This window comes from Neoarius graeffei, chromosome 14, assembly GCF_027579695.1.
Source record: "Neoarius graeffei isolate fNeoGra1 chromosome 14, fNeoGra1.pri, whole genome shotgun sequence".
Lineage (NCBI taxonomy): Eukaryota > Metazoa > Chordata > Actinopteri > Siluriformes > Ariidae > Neoarius > Neoarius graeffei.
In genome coordinates this window covers 47,139,492-47,153,662 of record NC_083582.1, presented here as the reverse complement: position 1 = coordinate 47,153,662, position 14,171 = coordinate 47,139,492, and the positions used below count along the sequence as shown (strand labels likewise).

Below are 14,171 nucleotides of genomic sequence, written 5' to 3'. Positions count from 1 at the left end.
GAGATCAGAATTTCAGCTTTCATTTACTGATATTTATATCTAGATGTGTTAAATAAAATGGCACCTTTTACTTTGAACCCACCCATTTGTCCAGTGATCAGAAATATTGGCACACATGACTGGCAGGTGTTGCTTGTTGCCCAAGTGTGGCTTGTTATATTGATTGTCTGTCTGGCTTTTCTGAAAAAAGAAAGCAACCACTGGAGTGCCAACAGACATTAAACAAGTCAGCTAAGGAAAACGACAGCAGTTGTAGATAGATAGATAGATAGATAGATAGATAGATAGATAGATAGATAGATAGATAGATAAAACTTTATTGATCCCATTGGGAGGGTTCCCTCAGGGAAATTAAAATTCCAGCAGCATCATTACAGAATAAACAGAGAATAGAAAATAGAGAGAACTTCTAGATAAATTAAGTATTAACATATATAAATATGAAAAAAAACCTAGCAGGAGAGGTATTGCACATTTATATTGCACATTGTTCAGTATTGCTTTTTGTCAGGCTAGGCTACTGCTCCTTCCCATGCTCTGTCCTCCTGTTAAACCCCCCCCCCCCCCCAGAGAGGAGTTGTACAGTCTGATGGCGTGAGGGACAAAGGAGTTTTTAAGTCTGTTAGTCCTGCACTTGGGAAGGAGCATTCTGTCACTGAACAGGCTCCTCTGGTTGCTGATGACGGTGTGCAGAGGGTGACTAGCATCGTTCATGATGTTCAGTAGTTTGTCCATAGTCCTCTTCTCTGCCACCATCACCATAGAGTCCAGCTTCATGCCGACCACAGAGCCGGCCCGCCTGATCAGTTTGTCCAGCCTGGATGTGTCCTTCTTGGATGTGCTGCCCCCCCCCCCCCCCCCCCCAGCACACCACGGTGTAAAACAGGACACTGGCAACCACAGACTGATAGAACATCCACAGGAGTTTCCTGCAGATGTTGAAGGACCGCAGCCTCCTCAGGAAGTACAGCCTGCTCTGTACCTTCCTGTACAGGTGGTTGGTGTTGCAAGTCCAGTCCAGCTTGCTGTCTAGCCACAGCCCGAGGTACTTGTAGGAATCCACAGCCTCCACCTCGACTCCCTTGATCAGAACTGGTCGTGACCTTGGTCTGGACCTCCCAAAGTCAATGACCAGCTCCTTGGTCTTTGAGGTGTTGAGCTGCAGATGATTCCTATTGCACCAAACGGCAAAGTCCCTCTCCAGGCTCCTATACTCCTCCTCTCTGTCGTCCCTGATTACACCCCACTATGGCTGTGTCATCGGCGAACTTCTGAATGTGATACACATCTCCGAGTTGTAGCAGAAGTCCGGGGTGTACAGGGTGAAGAGAAGAGGGGCCAGCACTGTGCCCTGGGGTGCTCCGGTGCTGCTAATCACAGTGTCAGACGTGATGTCCTTCAGCCTGATGTACTGCGGCCTGTCGGTAAGGTAGCTGGAGAGCCAGGTGACCAGGCAAGGGTCCACTCGTATCCTGTTCAGTTTGTCCTGAAGTATAAGGGGCTGGATGGTATTGAAGGCACTCGAGAAGTCCAAAAAGAGGATCCTCACTGTGCCATTTCCCTTATCCAGATGCAAGTGGGCTCGGTGTAGCAGGTAAAGGATGGTGTCTTCCACACCAACACCTGGCTGGTGCGCAAACTGCAAACAGTCCTGGGCGTGTCACACCTGGGGCCTGAGGAGGCTGAGGTTGATGAGAACATTTTGAGAGCTATGAAGAAAACCCCCAAAATAACAAGTCGGTGACATCACCAACAACCTTCACAACTCCAGGAGTGAAGATTTCACAATCTACCCTTTCGAGCAATCCACTGCTTTCACCAATTTTGAAAGCAGAAGTTTCTCATCATGTAGCAAGACAATCACCCAAAACACACTGCTGACACAACAAAGGACTTAATTAGAGAGGGAAAAAGTGGACACTTTTAGACTGGTCTAGTCAGTCACCAGACCGTAAGCCAATTGAACATGTATTTCACCTCCTGAAGAGAAGACTGAAGGGAGGGAAACCCCCCAACAACTGAAAGTAACCCCCCCCCCCCAACCAACTGAAAGAAGCTGCATGTACAGGCCTCGCATTACGAAATAAGAATGTAACAGTTTGATGTCAGTGGGTCACCACTTTGATGCAGTTATTGCAAGCAAGGTATATGTACGAAATATTAAATGTTATTAGTGTTAATTTGCTTTAAGACTGTTTCTGCACTTTTGCTCACTAACAAATTGGGTGGTCTGCCATGTTTTGATTTAACTAACACCTCTAGATGTAAACATCAGGAAATGAACGCTGAAATTCTGATCCATCTTATCTCGTTCTCCTTTGATCTCAAACCCAAATGTCTCCAGTGTACAACCCCATTCCAGAAAAGTTGGGACTCTGTGTAAAATGTAAATAAAAACAGAATGCAATGTGTTTTGCAAATAATTTTCGATCTATATTCAACTGGATACAGTACAAAGAAAAGATGTTTAATGTTCAATCTGGTAAACTTTTTTTTTTTTTGTAAATGTACACTTATTCTGAATTTGATGCCTGCAACATGTTCCAAAAAAGTTGGGTCAGGGCACTAAAAGACTAGGAAAGTTCTGGGATGCTTGAAAAACACCTGTTTGGAACATTCTACAGGTAAACGTGTTAATAGTTTTTGGAAAGGCTCAGTTGTTCACAATCAATAATGGGGTGAGGTTCACCATTTTGTGAAAAACTGTGTGGGCAAATAGTCCAAAAGTTTAAGAACAGCATTTCTCAATGTACATTTGCATGAAATTTAGGGATTTTACCATCGACAATCCAGATCATCAAAAGGTTCAGAGAAATCTGTGTACGTAAGGGACAAGACCGAAAACCAACACTGAATACCTGTGACTTTCGATTCCTCAGGTGGCACTGACATGATTGTATAAAGGACGTTACTGGGCTCTGTAACACTTCAGAAAACCGTTGTCGATAAACATGGTTCATTACTGCATCTACCGGTACCATGCAAAGCATCCAGCAACATTCAGAAATGCTGCCAAATTCTCTGGGCTTGAGGCCATCTGAGATGGAGTGACACAAAGTGGAAAAATGTGCGGTGGCCTGACGAGTCCATACTTTGAATTATTTTTGGAAATCATGGATGATGTCCTCTCGGTTAAAGAGGAGAAGGACCATGCAGATTGTTACCAGCACAAAGATCAAAAAGCAGCATGTATGGGGGGGGTGTTAGTGCACATAGCATGGGTAACTTGATGGCTCCATTAATGCTGAAAGGTACATGCAGGTTTTGGAGTAGTGTATGCTGCCATTCAGATGGCATCTTTTTCAGGAATGTCCCTGCTTATTCCAGCAAGACAATGCCAAGCCATGTTCTGCACGTGTTACAACACTGGGGCTTCGTAGTAAAAGAGTGTAGGGGTAAACTGGTCTGCCTGCCTCCCATTTTAAATATCTGTGGTGCTTTATGAAGCACAAAACACAACCGAGACCCTGGCCTGTTGAGCAACTAAAGTCGCATATCAAGCAAGAATGGGAAAGAATGTCACATTCAAAACTTCAACAATTTGTGCCCTCCATTCCCAAATGCTTACAGAGTGTTGTTTAAAAAAAAAAGAATTAATAGTGGTAAACATGCCCCGTTCCAAACCTTCTGAGAACATGCTGCAGGCATCAAATTCAGAATGTGTATATTTACAAACAACAATAAAGTTTCAGTTTGAACATTTGAATGTCTTGTACTGTATTCAATTGAAATTTTGAATGATTTGCAAATCATTTGCATTCTGTTTTTATTTACATTTTACAGTGTCATCTTTTTTGGAATCAGGGTTGTATTACAAAAGCAACAGAATTTGCCCTTCTGTTCCAAAACTTTCAGAGGGGACTCTGTATCTGGGGTGTGTGTGTGTGTGTGTGTGTGTGTGTGTGTGTGTCTCTCTCTCTCTCTCTCTCTCTCTCTCTCTCTCTCTCTCTCGAATTATTCCAGCATTTTTCAACTTGATCTCGATCTGTAACATGTGCAGTCACTAAAACACAAACTTGATCAAGCAATACAATTAACACTTAAAAAAAATTAACTGTAACAGATTTAAAACTGCAATCATTACATTGTAGATACATCAATCAGCATAGGAGAATGTCTAACAACAACTTTTAAACGCTGGCACAATACATTAAAAATTATGCAGTTTACTTGTGCTTTCTGTAAGATTTTGTGGTATCCATGCACAATCCACTGTAACTGAAGAATTTATATTTGGAACACATCACCACAAGTTTCTTTCTATCTGACAATTTCTACATATTTAAAGCATGAAATAGTGGAAGGGGTCCGGGCCATCAGGCAGAGTCGATTAATATCGGGGTACAAAACACCTACACAAATCATTCTAGATCAAAAGGTCGATTGGCTCATCTGTGATTTTACTGGAGAGAAAAAGCTCTTTTTTGAGTAACAACTTTTCTCTTGTACGAAATGCGTAAAGGTTGGCGAATATGGCACTTATATAATTGGAGTAATATATCACACAGGCCTACTTGTTCAAATCAGATGGTAAGTGATACACGTTCTTAATTTCCCTGAGGGAACCCGCCCAAAGGGATCAATAAAGTTTTATCTAATCTTAATTTCTCCTTTTCAGTTTTGTTGAGTAATTTGCTCTGACTTGTGCCAGTGCTCCATATGTTCCTGTTTTTGACCCTGACCCTCCCTTCTTTTGCACTGTATAGAACCCTTTTTGAATCAAACAAAAAAAGTTGAGCATGTAGAAACAGGAAGTGTGTAAGAACAAACAGCCTACAGTGTCTCCCCCCCTTCCCCTACACGTTACTAAAGCCAGACCTAGCAATCCGTATTTCAGACGATGCGTAGACAGTCTAAGACCCTTAAATGTGAAGAAGGCACTGAAGGACAAAACATCATAACATCACCGATCTGATGTGATTTAAGTGTATTTAAATCGTCTAACGCTGCTCTTCTGTCCTCATGCAGTCCTCCAAATCAAACTACAGCAGAGGAGGACACGAGAGGAGCTCATCAGCCAAGGAATCATGCCGCGTAAGTCCTCAGCTCTCTGCTATTCAGCTGAACACTTAAATTATATTTGTGCACATTATTGCAAGCAGATTCTTTTATGTTTTGCAAAAAGTCCAGCAGTGCTACAGTGAGGCATATTATTATGTTTAATGTTAACATACGTCATTTGTAGTGTTGAGGAATCCTTAACGAAGCATGCTAACAAGACTGTAAATACATATTTACATATTCACTTCAAATTTGAATGAGTACAGGACTTATTGCTAACTTTATTCAAAAACCTCAGCAAACAAGGAAGGGGTTTACACTGGCTTCAGATGAAGCGTGTTGCAAGACTTGTAGCGACATCTGTAACTTTCAGTGCTAGTGCTTAGCTGTATAAAAGCAATATCCAAAATTTTACTTTTTTTTTTTGGTACATGCCAGGTGACCCCACTTTGCCAGGATTTAACCTCCTGATCCTTTAAATAATTAATTTAGTAAATCTGAGGGTAAAATGTATGCTGTACACTTCACCTTAACCTATATTTTCATAACTGCATACAACAAGTCTTTGTTAAAACCATTGGTTCTCATGGACAATTTAGCAAATCGAGGTCTATGTCTTTGACCTGGCTAACGAGTTTGTATACTCAATCATTGTGAAAATGGACTGCGTGTTATCTGGTGGTCCTGCTTCCCTCTTGGTTTCCACTTCCGTATTCTGGCTTCTGCTCATCAGACAAGAAGCAGCACGCTGTTCACACTGCTCTCTGTTCTGCCTATCTGTGTGAAGGAGGAAGTCCTGTTGCAGCAAGTGCAACTAAACCTTATAGCAGTGAAAGCCAAAAATGGCTTCCATAACACATGAAGGCTGTAATGTAACTGTATGCAGTTAACAAGATTGTTGCTTCATGCAGTTCCCATCTGCCATTTAACCCACATTGTGTGTAATGAATTTGGAAAGCCGTCAAAGAATCCAAACTCTTGATCTTACTGTACATCGACGGCCACATGCTCAAAAAATAATTGAAGTAATTATTGAAAGAGAAGGCAGAGACAAACAACAGGTGTTGGGAGGGTCTGTTTCAGCTGTCATGCTATATTCATGCATCATCTCATATATTAAAAAAGGGACTGGCTGCACTAGTTTCATCTAGACCACTCACACGGTTGATTGTGATTACCACTTTTGGGTCAGTGTTCAGCCCATTCAGTGAGGAAATGCCATCAACTGTTACCCAATTGCTTCTCTTACACAACATGTAACTGCCACCCTATCATTTCTCATTGTTGTGCATAATATGTAGAATATTTAGAAGTATTGTGGTCTTGAGAAATTGGGATTTTTGTATCCGCTAGATTTTCTATTTGACATTTTCTTTAATGCAAACATTTACCATGTCATTCTTCTATACTTTTTGCTCTTCACATTTGTTTTATCCACACAGTAGTTTTATTACATTTCATGTGAATTGTATAGGATAAATCAGAACAGAAATATCCTGATACAGCTTCGGTTCTGTGAGACACAAGCATTTGTGTTTGCTTGCTAATAGTCTTCACGTCTGAAGTTTACAGTGGTCCTTGAAAGTTTGTGAACCCTTTTAGAATTTTGTATATTTCTGCATAAATATGACCTAAAACAACATCAGATTTTCACACAAGTCCTAAAAGTAGATAAAGAGAACCCAGTTAAACACGAGACAAAAATAATATACTTGGTCATTTATTGATTGAGGAAAGTGATCCAATATTACATATCTGTGAGTGGCAAAAGTATGTGAACCTTTGCTTTCAGTGTCTGTTGTGACCCCCTTGTACAGCAATAACTGCAACTAAACGTTTCCGGTAACTGTTGATCAGTCCTGCACACCGGCTTGGAGGAATTTTAGCCCATTCCTCTGTACAGAACAGCTTCAACTCTGGGATGTTGGTGGGTTTCCTCACATGAGCTGCTCGCTTCAGGTCCTTCCACAATATTTCGATTGGATTAAGGTCAAGACTTTGACTTGGCCATTCCAAAAACATTAACTTTATTCTTCTTTAACCATTCTTTGGTCGAATGACTTGTGTGCTTTGGGTCATTGTCTTGCTGCATGACCCACCTTCTCTTGAGATTCAGTTCATGGACAGATGACCTGACATTTTCCTTTAGAATTCGCTGGTATAATTCAGAATTCATTGTTCCATCAATGATGGCAAGCCGTCCTGGCCCAGATGCAGCAAAACAGGCCCAAACCATGATACTTCCACCACCATGTTTCACAGATGGGATAAGGTTGTTATGCTGGAATGCAGTGTTTTCCTTTCTCCAAACATAACACTTCTCATTTAAACCAAGAAGTTGTATTTTGGTCTCATCCGTCCACAAAACATTTTTCCAATATCCTTCTGGCATGTCCACGGGATCTTTAGCAAACTGCAGACGAGCAGCAATGTTCTTTTTGGAGAGCAGTGGCTTTCTCCTTGCAACCCTGCCATGCACACCATTGTTGTTCAGGGTTCTCCTGATGGTGGACTCATGAACATTAACATTAGCCAATGTGAGAGAGGCCTTCAGTTGCTTAGAAGTTACCCTGGGGTCTTTTGTGACCTTGCCGACTATTACACGTCTTGCTCTTGGAGTGATCTTTGTTGGTCGACCACTCCTGGGGAGGGTAACAATGGTCTTGAATTTCCTCCATTTGTACACAATCTATCTGACTGTGGATTGGTGGAGTCCAAGCTCTTGAGAGCAGGGCTCTACATTAAGTTTTGAAACCACTTGCCTTGTCGGGCAAGTTGAAAGGAAATTTACTTGTCCGAATATGAAGTTGACTTGTCCGAAAAATATTTGAGAACCCCCCCCCCCACACACACACACACACACACACACAAATAAGCTATTTGTAACCCAACAATCTTTATGGCATTTGTTTCCGAATTCACAACATATGCATAATATCTATGAATCAAAAGTAATCAATACTTGATATACTGAGGCAAAAGTTAAAAAATATAGTAAAACAGACTGATTGATACCATAATTCACCAATTATTATGCTGAAGTTCAGAAGCAATATATTCCAATTGAGTAGAAATTATGAACATAAAGTTTTAAGAACAAAATAAATATACTATGAGATCCAGAAACACTAACCATTATATATACACAGATCAGTACTCTGCAGTTCAGTAACAAATATCACAAAAAGTAACATTATCATAAAATTTACGACTTGATGAGATATCACTAGTTTGGACAAGAGAAACAAATAACAGCAATGCTACAAATAAAAACAACTGATAACAAAATTTGACTGATTAATACTGTAAATAACTGATTATTATACACTGAAATCTAGTTATCAAATGACAAGATAATATATGTTCTTATGAAAACCTCCACACCTCTATTGACTCACAGATGAATGGATACAAATAAAGTTTCTATTCATCTTCATCTATCAACCCTTGAGTTCTGTTCCATCAATTGGACTCCATCAATCATTAATTTATTTATGAGAAATTGAAAACCAGAAAATTAAAATTATATATTTTCATTTTTAAATTATTAATTTTGAATATATATCCTCCACTGATTAATTGTTGTCTAATTATTCAGTGTGGCTCCTGTATGGTATTTAATGGTCAAAAAAAGGTAATTTCAAATAATCCATAATTATATCTAAATTATAGAGCCCTATGTTTCAAATCCCTAAACTCCCATTACTAATTAGTTAATTAATACAGCCGGTAGCCTAATTAGCAGCCATTTGACAGCTTGGTATTTCATAGATAACTTTCCCCACTCCTACCTCACTCCCTGTCAATCCACGCGCATGCAGGCGCGCATTCCAAGCCCAGCACACCCCACCACACACGCTCGGCTATATAACGAACACCATCAACAACAATTCAAAGATTTGGAAATTACCACACACTCAACGTAAATATACAGTTGAATAATGATCCCGCCAACAGAAATGTCAACAAATCCACGTGTATGACACGATTAAAACCAATCATAAACGACCGTTTACTTTTCAGCTCAAATACACGAAGCGGTATTGGCTGGTTTCGCAAGTGGAATATTGCACATGCGCACATCACTCTTTCCGAATAGAAACATCCAGCGATTCATCAAAACAATATGGCGAGTGAGATGCTTCGGAAATCATGTGAATAAACTGATAAATTTGATATGTAACCCGAATATCGGCGTATTTTGGCACTTGTCCGATCAGACAAGTAACTGAGACGATGAGCTTGTCCGACATTAAGTATCACTTGTCCCGGACATGCGGACAACCGTTAATATCGAGCCCTGTAGAGATGCTTTTGTAACCTTTTCCAGCCTGATGAGCATCAACAACGCTTTTTCTGAGGTCCTCAGAAAGCTCCTTTGTTCGTGCCCTGATGCACTTCCACAAGCACGTATTGTGAAGATCAGACTTTGATAGAGTCCTGTTCTTTAAATAAAACAGGGTGCCCACTCACACCTGATTTCAATCAATGGGATGACAAACACCTGACTCTAATTTCACCTTCAAATTAACTGCTAATCCTAGAAGTTCACATACTTTTGCCACTCACAGATATGTAATATTGGATTATTTTCCTCAATAAATAAATGACCAAGTGGAATATTTTTGTCTCATTTGTTTAAATGGGTTCTCTTTATCTACTTTTAGGACTTGTGTGAAAATCTGATGTTTTAGATCATAATTATTTCAGAAATATAGAAAATTCTAAAGGGTTCACAAACTTTCAAGCACCACTGTAAATGTGTTGGGTTTAGATTAGGTCATTATCCAAAAAACCTCTGTTTCTCCTTTTTTTTTTTACCCTGTAAGTTGGTGTCTTGTAGGAATTCCCCTGTTAAAGGTTCCATTATGAGTCTACAACTGATCTGCTATTCTGCAAAACAGACAGTTCTGCTTTCACTGTTTGTTTTCCTGAATATCAAATATGGCTGGTGCAGTAAAGCAATAAGCACTCCTTTTTCTGCCAACAGCGCTGAAGAGTCCTGCTGCCTTTCATGAGCAGAGAAAAAGTCTTGAGAGAGCACGGGTGAGTAACTTTTTTATAAACCCTTTGATTTGACTTTTGAGTGGAACTCTAAGATTAGAAATTAAGGTTTGGCATCTTATTAGTACACTGCCTAGCCAGAAAAAAAAAAAAAGTTGCGCACACATTTTGTTGGACCACATTTAGCTTTGATTATGGTACACATTTGCCGTGACATTGTTTCAACAACCTTATGCAACATCACAACATGTATTTCCATCCAGAGTTGCACTAATTTTTGCTAAGGTCTTGTATTGACTACAGGAGAGTCAAACCACTCTGTAAACTCTTCTCCAGCACATCCCAAAGATTTTCAGTGGGGTTAAGGTCAGGACTCTGGTGGCCAGTTCATATATGAAAATGATTCCTCGTGCTTCCTGAACCACTCTTTTTTTTTTTTTTTTTTTTTTTTTTTTTTTTGCAATTTGAGCCCGATGAATCGTGGCATTGTCGCCATCCATGCCATCGGGGAAGAAAAAAATTCATTGAGAGAACCTGGTCATTCAGTCCATTCAGGTAGTCAGCTGACTTCATTTTATTACCACATAACTTTGCAGAGCCTCAGCCTGACCTACAGTATTAAAATAACTTCAGATCACTGCACTATGCAGGATGGGTACATTGCTTCTTGCACTTACCATGATATACCCATTGCTCTGGAATAGGGTAAATCTGGATTCGTCAGCCCACATGACCCTTTTCCATTGCTCCAGAGTCCAACCTTTATGCTCCCAAGCAAATTGAAGCTTTTTCTTCCAATTCGTCTGAATGAAAAGTGGTTTTCTTATTATCACACAGCTGTTTAGTCTCAATCCTGTGAGTTCTTGTTGCCCCGTGTGTATGGAAATGCTCTTACTTTGAAACATCGCTCTTACTATTAAACCTAGCTGTGAGTTCTACTGTCAGTCCTTTTTATGAATAGACTTCAAGAATTGAAGTGATTCTCCAATCACAGTCAGTCAAGATTTTTTGCCAACCACATTTCTCCCTTGAAGTTGACTGTTCACCACTATCCTTCCAGGTTTTAGTAATGCATTGGACAGTTCTTTACGCAATTCCAGTAATTTCAGCAATCTCCTTCGTTGTTTCCTTTGCTTGATGCAGGCCAGTAATTTCACTCTTCTGAAACACAGTAACATCTTTTCCATGACCATGTGATTTTTCTTCTGACATGGTTGTTTAAGAAATGAGAAGCTACTTATGGCATCAGTGAGGGTTAAAAGAATTTTGTCAGCTGAAACGTATTAATCACTGCAGTAATTGTCCAACGAAAGGCTCTTAAGTATTTGCTTATTTAAATCCAAATGGTGACTATTTGCTTGCTTGCTTGCTTGCTTGCCAGGCAATGTACTTTTTGTACATTGCATACACCCAGGTCACGTGTGGTCTCTCTCCTCTTCTCTCTAGACTGAGGACTATTTGAAGAGAAAGATCAGGAGTCGGCCCGAGAGGTCAGAGCTGGTGAGGATGCACATACTAGAGGGTAAGTTAAGTTCTAACTCAGAAAATCATATACAGTGGTGCTTGAAAGTTTGTGAACCCTTTAGAATTTTCTATATTTCTGCATAAATATGACCTAAAACAACATCAGATTTTCACACAAGTCCTAAAAGTAGATAAAGAGAACCCAGTTATCAAATGAGACAAAAATATGATACTTGGTCATTTATTTATCAAGGAAAATGGTCCAATATTACATATCTGTGAGTGGCAAAAGTATGTGAACCTCTAGGATTAGCAGTTAATTTGAAGGTGAAATTAGAGTCAGGTGTTTTCAATCAATGAGATGACAATCAGGTGTGAGTGGGCGCCCTGTTGTATTTAAAGAACAGGGATCTATCAAAGTCTGATCTTCACAACACATGTTTGTGGAAGTGTATCATGGCATGAACAAAGGAGATTTCTGAGGACCTCAGAAAAAGCGTTGTTGATGCTCATCAGGCTGGAAAAGGTTACAAAACCATCTCTAAAGAGCTTGGACTCCACCAATCCATTCAGACAGATTGTGTATAAACGGAGGAAATTCAAGACCATTGTTGCCCTCCCCAGGAGTGGTCTACCAACAAAGATCACTCCAAGAGCAAGGCATGTAATAGTCGGCAAGGTCACAAAGGACCCCAGGGTAACTTCTAAGCAACTGAAGGCCTCTCTCACATTTAACATTAGCCACTGTTCAAGAGTCCACCATCAGGAGAACCCTGAACAACAATGGTGTGCATGGCAGGGTTGCAAGGAGAAAGCCACTGTTCTCCAAAAAAAAATTGCTGCTCGTCTGCAGTTTGCTAAAGATCATGTGGACAAGCCAGAAGGTTATTGGAAAAATGTTTTGTGGACGGATGAGACCAAAATAGAACTTTTTGGTTTAAATGAGAAGCGTTATGTTTGGAGAAAGGAAAACACTGCATTAGGGCTGTACTCACAGCTCGCGATACTCGATCATGCACGATTTTCGAGGATACGATATATCATTTACTCACTTGAAAATCAAAAATCCCATATATGACACATTTCATGCATATCTCCCGGTTCTGTAGCAGGTTGTCATCAATTTTCACTTGATTTAAAGCATGTTTCATGCCAGAAATCGACGGAAATTCATGCTTGTAACCTGTTCCAACCAAAAACATTTTTATTTACAAATGGTGCTTCCAGTTACTCAGGGCATGCGCACTAGAAATGAGCCTTTTTTTCATCCAAACTACTTTTTTAAACCCTCATTCTGATTGGCTGGTGTATTATAAGCCAGCCAATCAGTGTCTTAAGGCAGCAGCATAAGAACCTTATCCCATCTGTGAAACATGGTGATGGTAGTATCACGGTTTGGGTCTGTTTTGCTGCATCTGGGCCAGGACGGTTTGCCATCATTGATGGAACAATGAATTCTGAATTATGCCAGTGAATTTTAAAGGAAAATGTCAGGACACCTGTCCATGAACTGAATCTCAAGAGAAGGTGGGTCATGGAGCAAGACAATGACCCGAAGCACAGAAGTCGTTCTACCAAAGAATGGTTAAAGAAGAATAAAGTTAATGTTTTGGAATGGCCAAGTCGAAGTCCTGACCTTAATCCAATCGAAATGTTGTGGAAGGACCTGAAGCGAGCAGTTCATGTGACGAAACCCACCAACATCCCAGAGTTGAAGCTGTTCTGTATGGAGGAATGGGCTAAAATTCCTCCAAGCCGGTGTGCAGGACTGATCAACAATTACCGGAAACGTTTAGTTGCAGTTATTGCTGAAAGCAAAGGTTCACATACTTTTGCCCCTCACAGATACGTAATACTGGATCATTTTCCTCAATAAATAAATGACCAAGTATAATATTTTTGTCCCATTTGTTTAACTGGGTTTTCTTTATCTACTTTTAGGACTTGTGTGATGTTTTAGGTCATATTTATGCAGAAATATAGAAAATTCTAAAGGGTTCATAAACTCTCGAACACCACTGTAACTGCAGGAAGATATGCCATCGGCTCTTATTTATTTATTTGCCAATGAATTTTGCATGCAAATATGCAAAGGAGCCATTTCTGTTTGTGCCATAATGGATATTGCTTGCTTTTGTCTCAGTTCTGTTAAATTTCTGAATTTGAACTGAAATAAAATTCAGAAATGGCTAGGATGAACAGAAACAAGCTATAACATTTTTTAAAAAATCTGAGAATAAATGGAGTTTAATCATCTCATCTCATCGGTGTGGCTTTGCTGTTGCTGTGCACATGCTGTCTGGTTGCAAGGTCTGTAAGTTTGCGCCTCTCCCATCCACAGAGACGTCAGTGGAGCCATCTCTGCAGGCCAAACAACTGAAGCTAAAGAGGGCTCGCCTGGCTGATGACCTCAATGATAAAATTTCTCACCGGCCCGGCCCTATTGAGCTCATCCATAAGAACATCCTGCCTGTGCCTTCACTCTTAGGTCAGCATTACACCACAAAATTACACATCATAACACAAGACTCTTCACTGTCAACATTAGTCAGTCAAAGTAGTATCATGCTAAACTTGTACTTGTATCCCATTTCCACTCGCACTGAAAACCGTATATTTTCTGCTATAAGGGTGCTGTGTGGGAATGGGGACAAAACAGCAAAGTTGAAACATTAAAGGTAGACTGCCTTTCAGATTTTTCA

At 40.1% G+C, this 14,171-nt stretch overlaps 1 protein-coding gene across 6 annotated transcripts in view; it reads left to right on the top strand.

Moving 5' to 3' along the window:
* The window catches only part of mrtfab (myocardin related transcription factor Ab), a 50,549-nt gene that overhangs the window by 26,466 nt on the left and 9,912 nt on the right, over window positions 1–14,171 (top strand). For all 6 annotated transcript variants that reach the window (XM_060939826.1, XM_060939824.1, XM_060939827.1 and 3 more), the window contains 4 exons: window positions 4,969–5,034; window positions 9,992–10,047; window positions 11,452–11,527; window positions 13,811–13,957. In XM_060939826.1, the coding sequence (XP_060795809.1) occupies window positions 4,969–5,034; window positions 9,992–10,047; window positions 11,452–11,527; window positions 13,811–13,957 (345 nt within the window). The remainder of the gene's footprint in view (window positions 1–4,968; window positions 5,035–9,991; window positions 10,048–11,451; window positions 11,528–13,810; window positions 13,958–14,171) is intronic.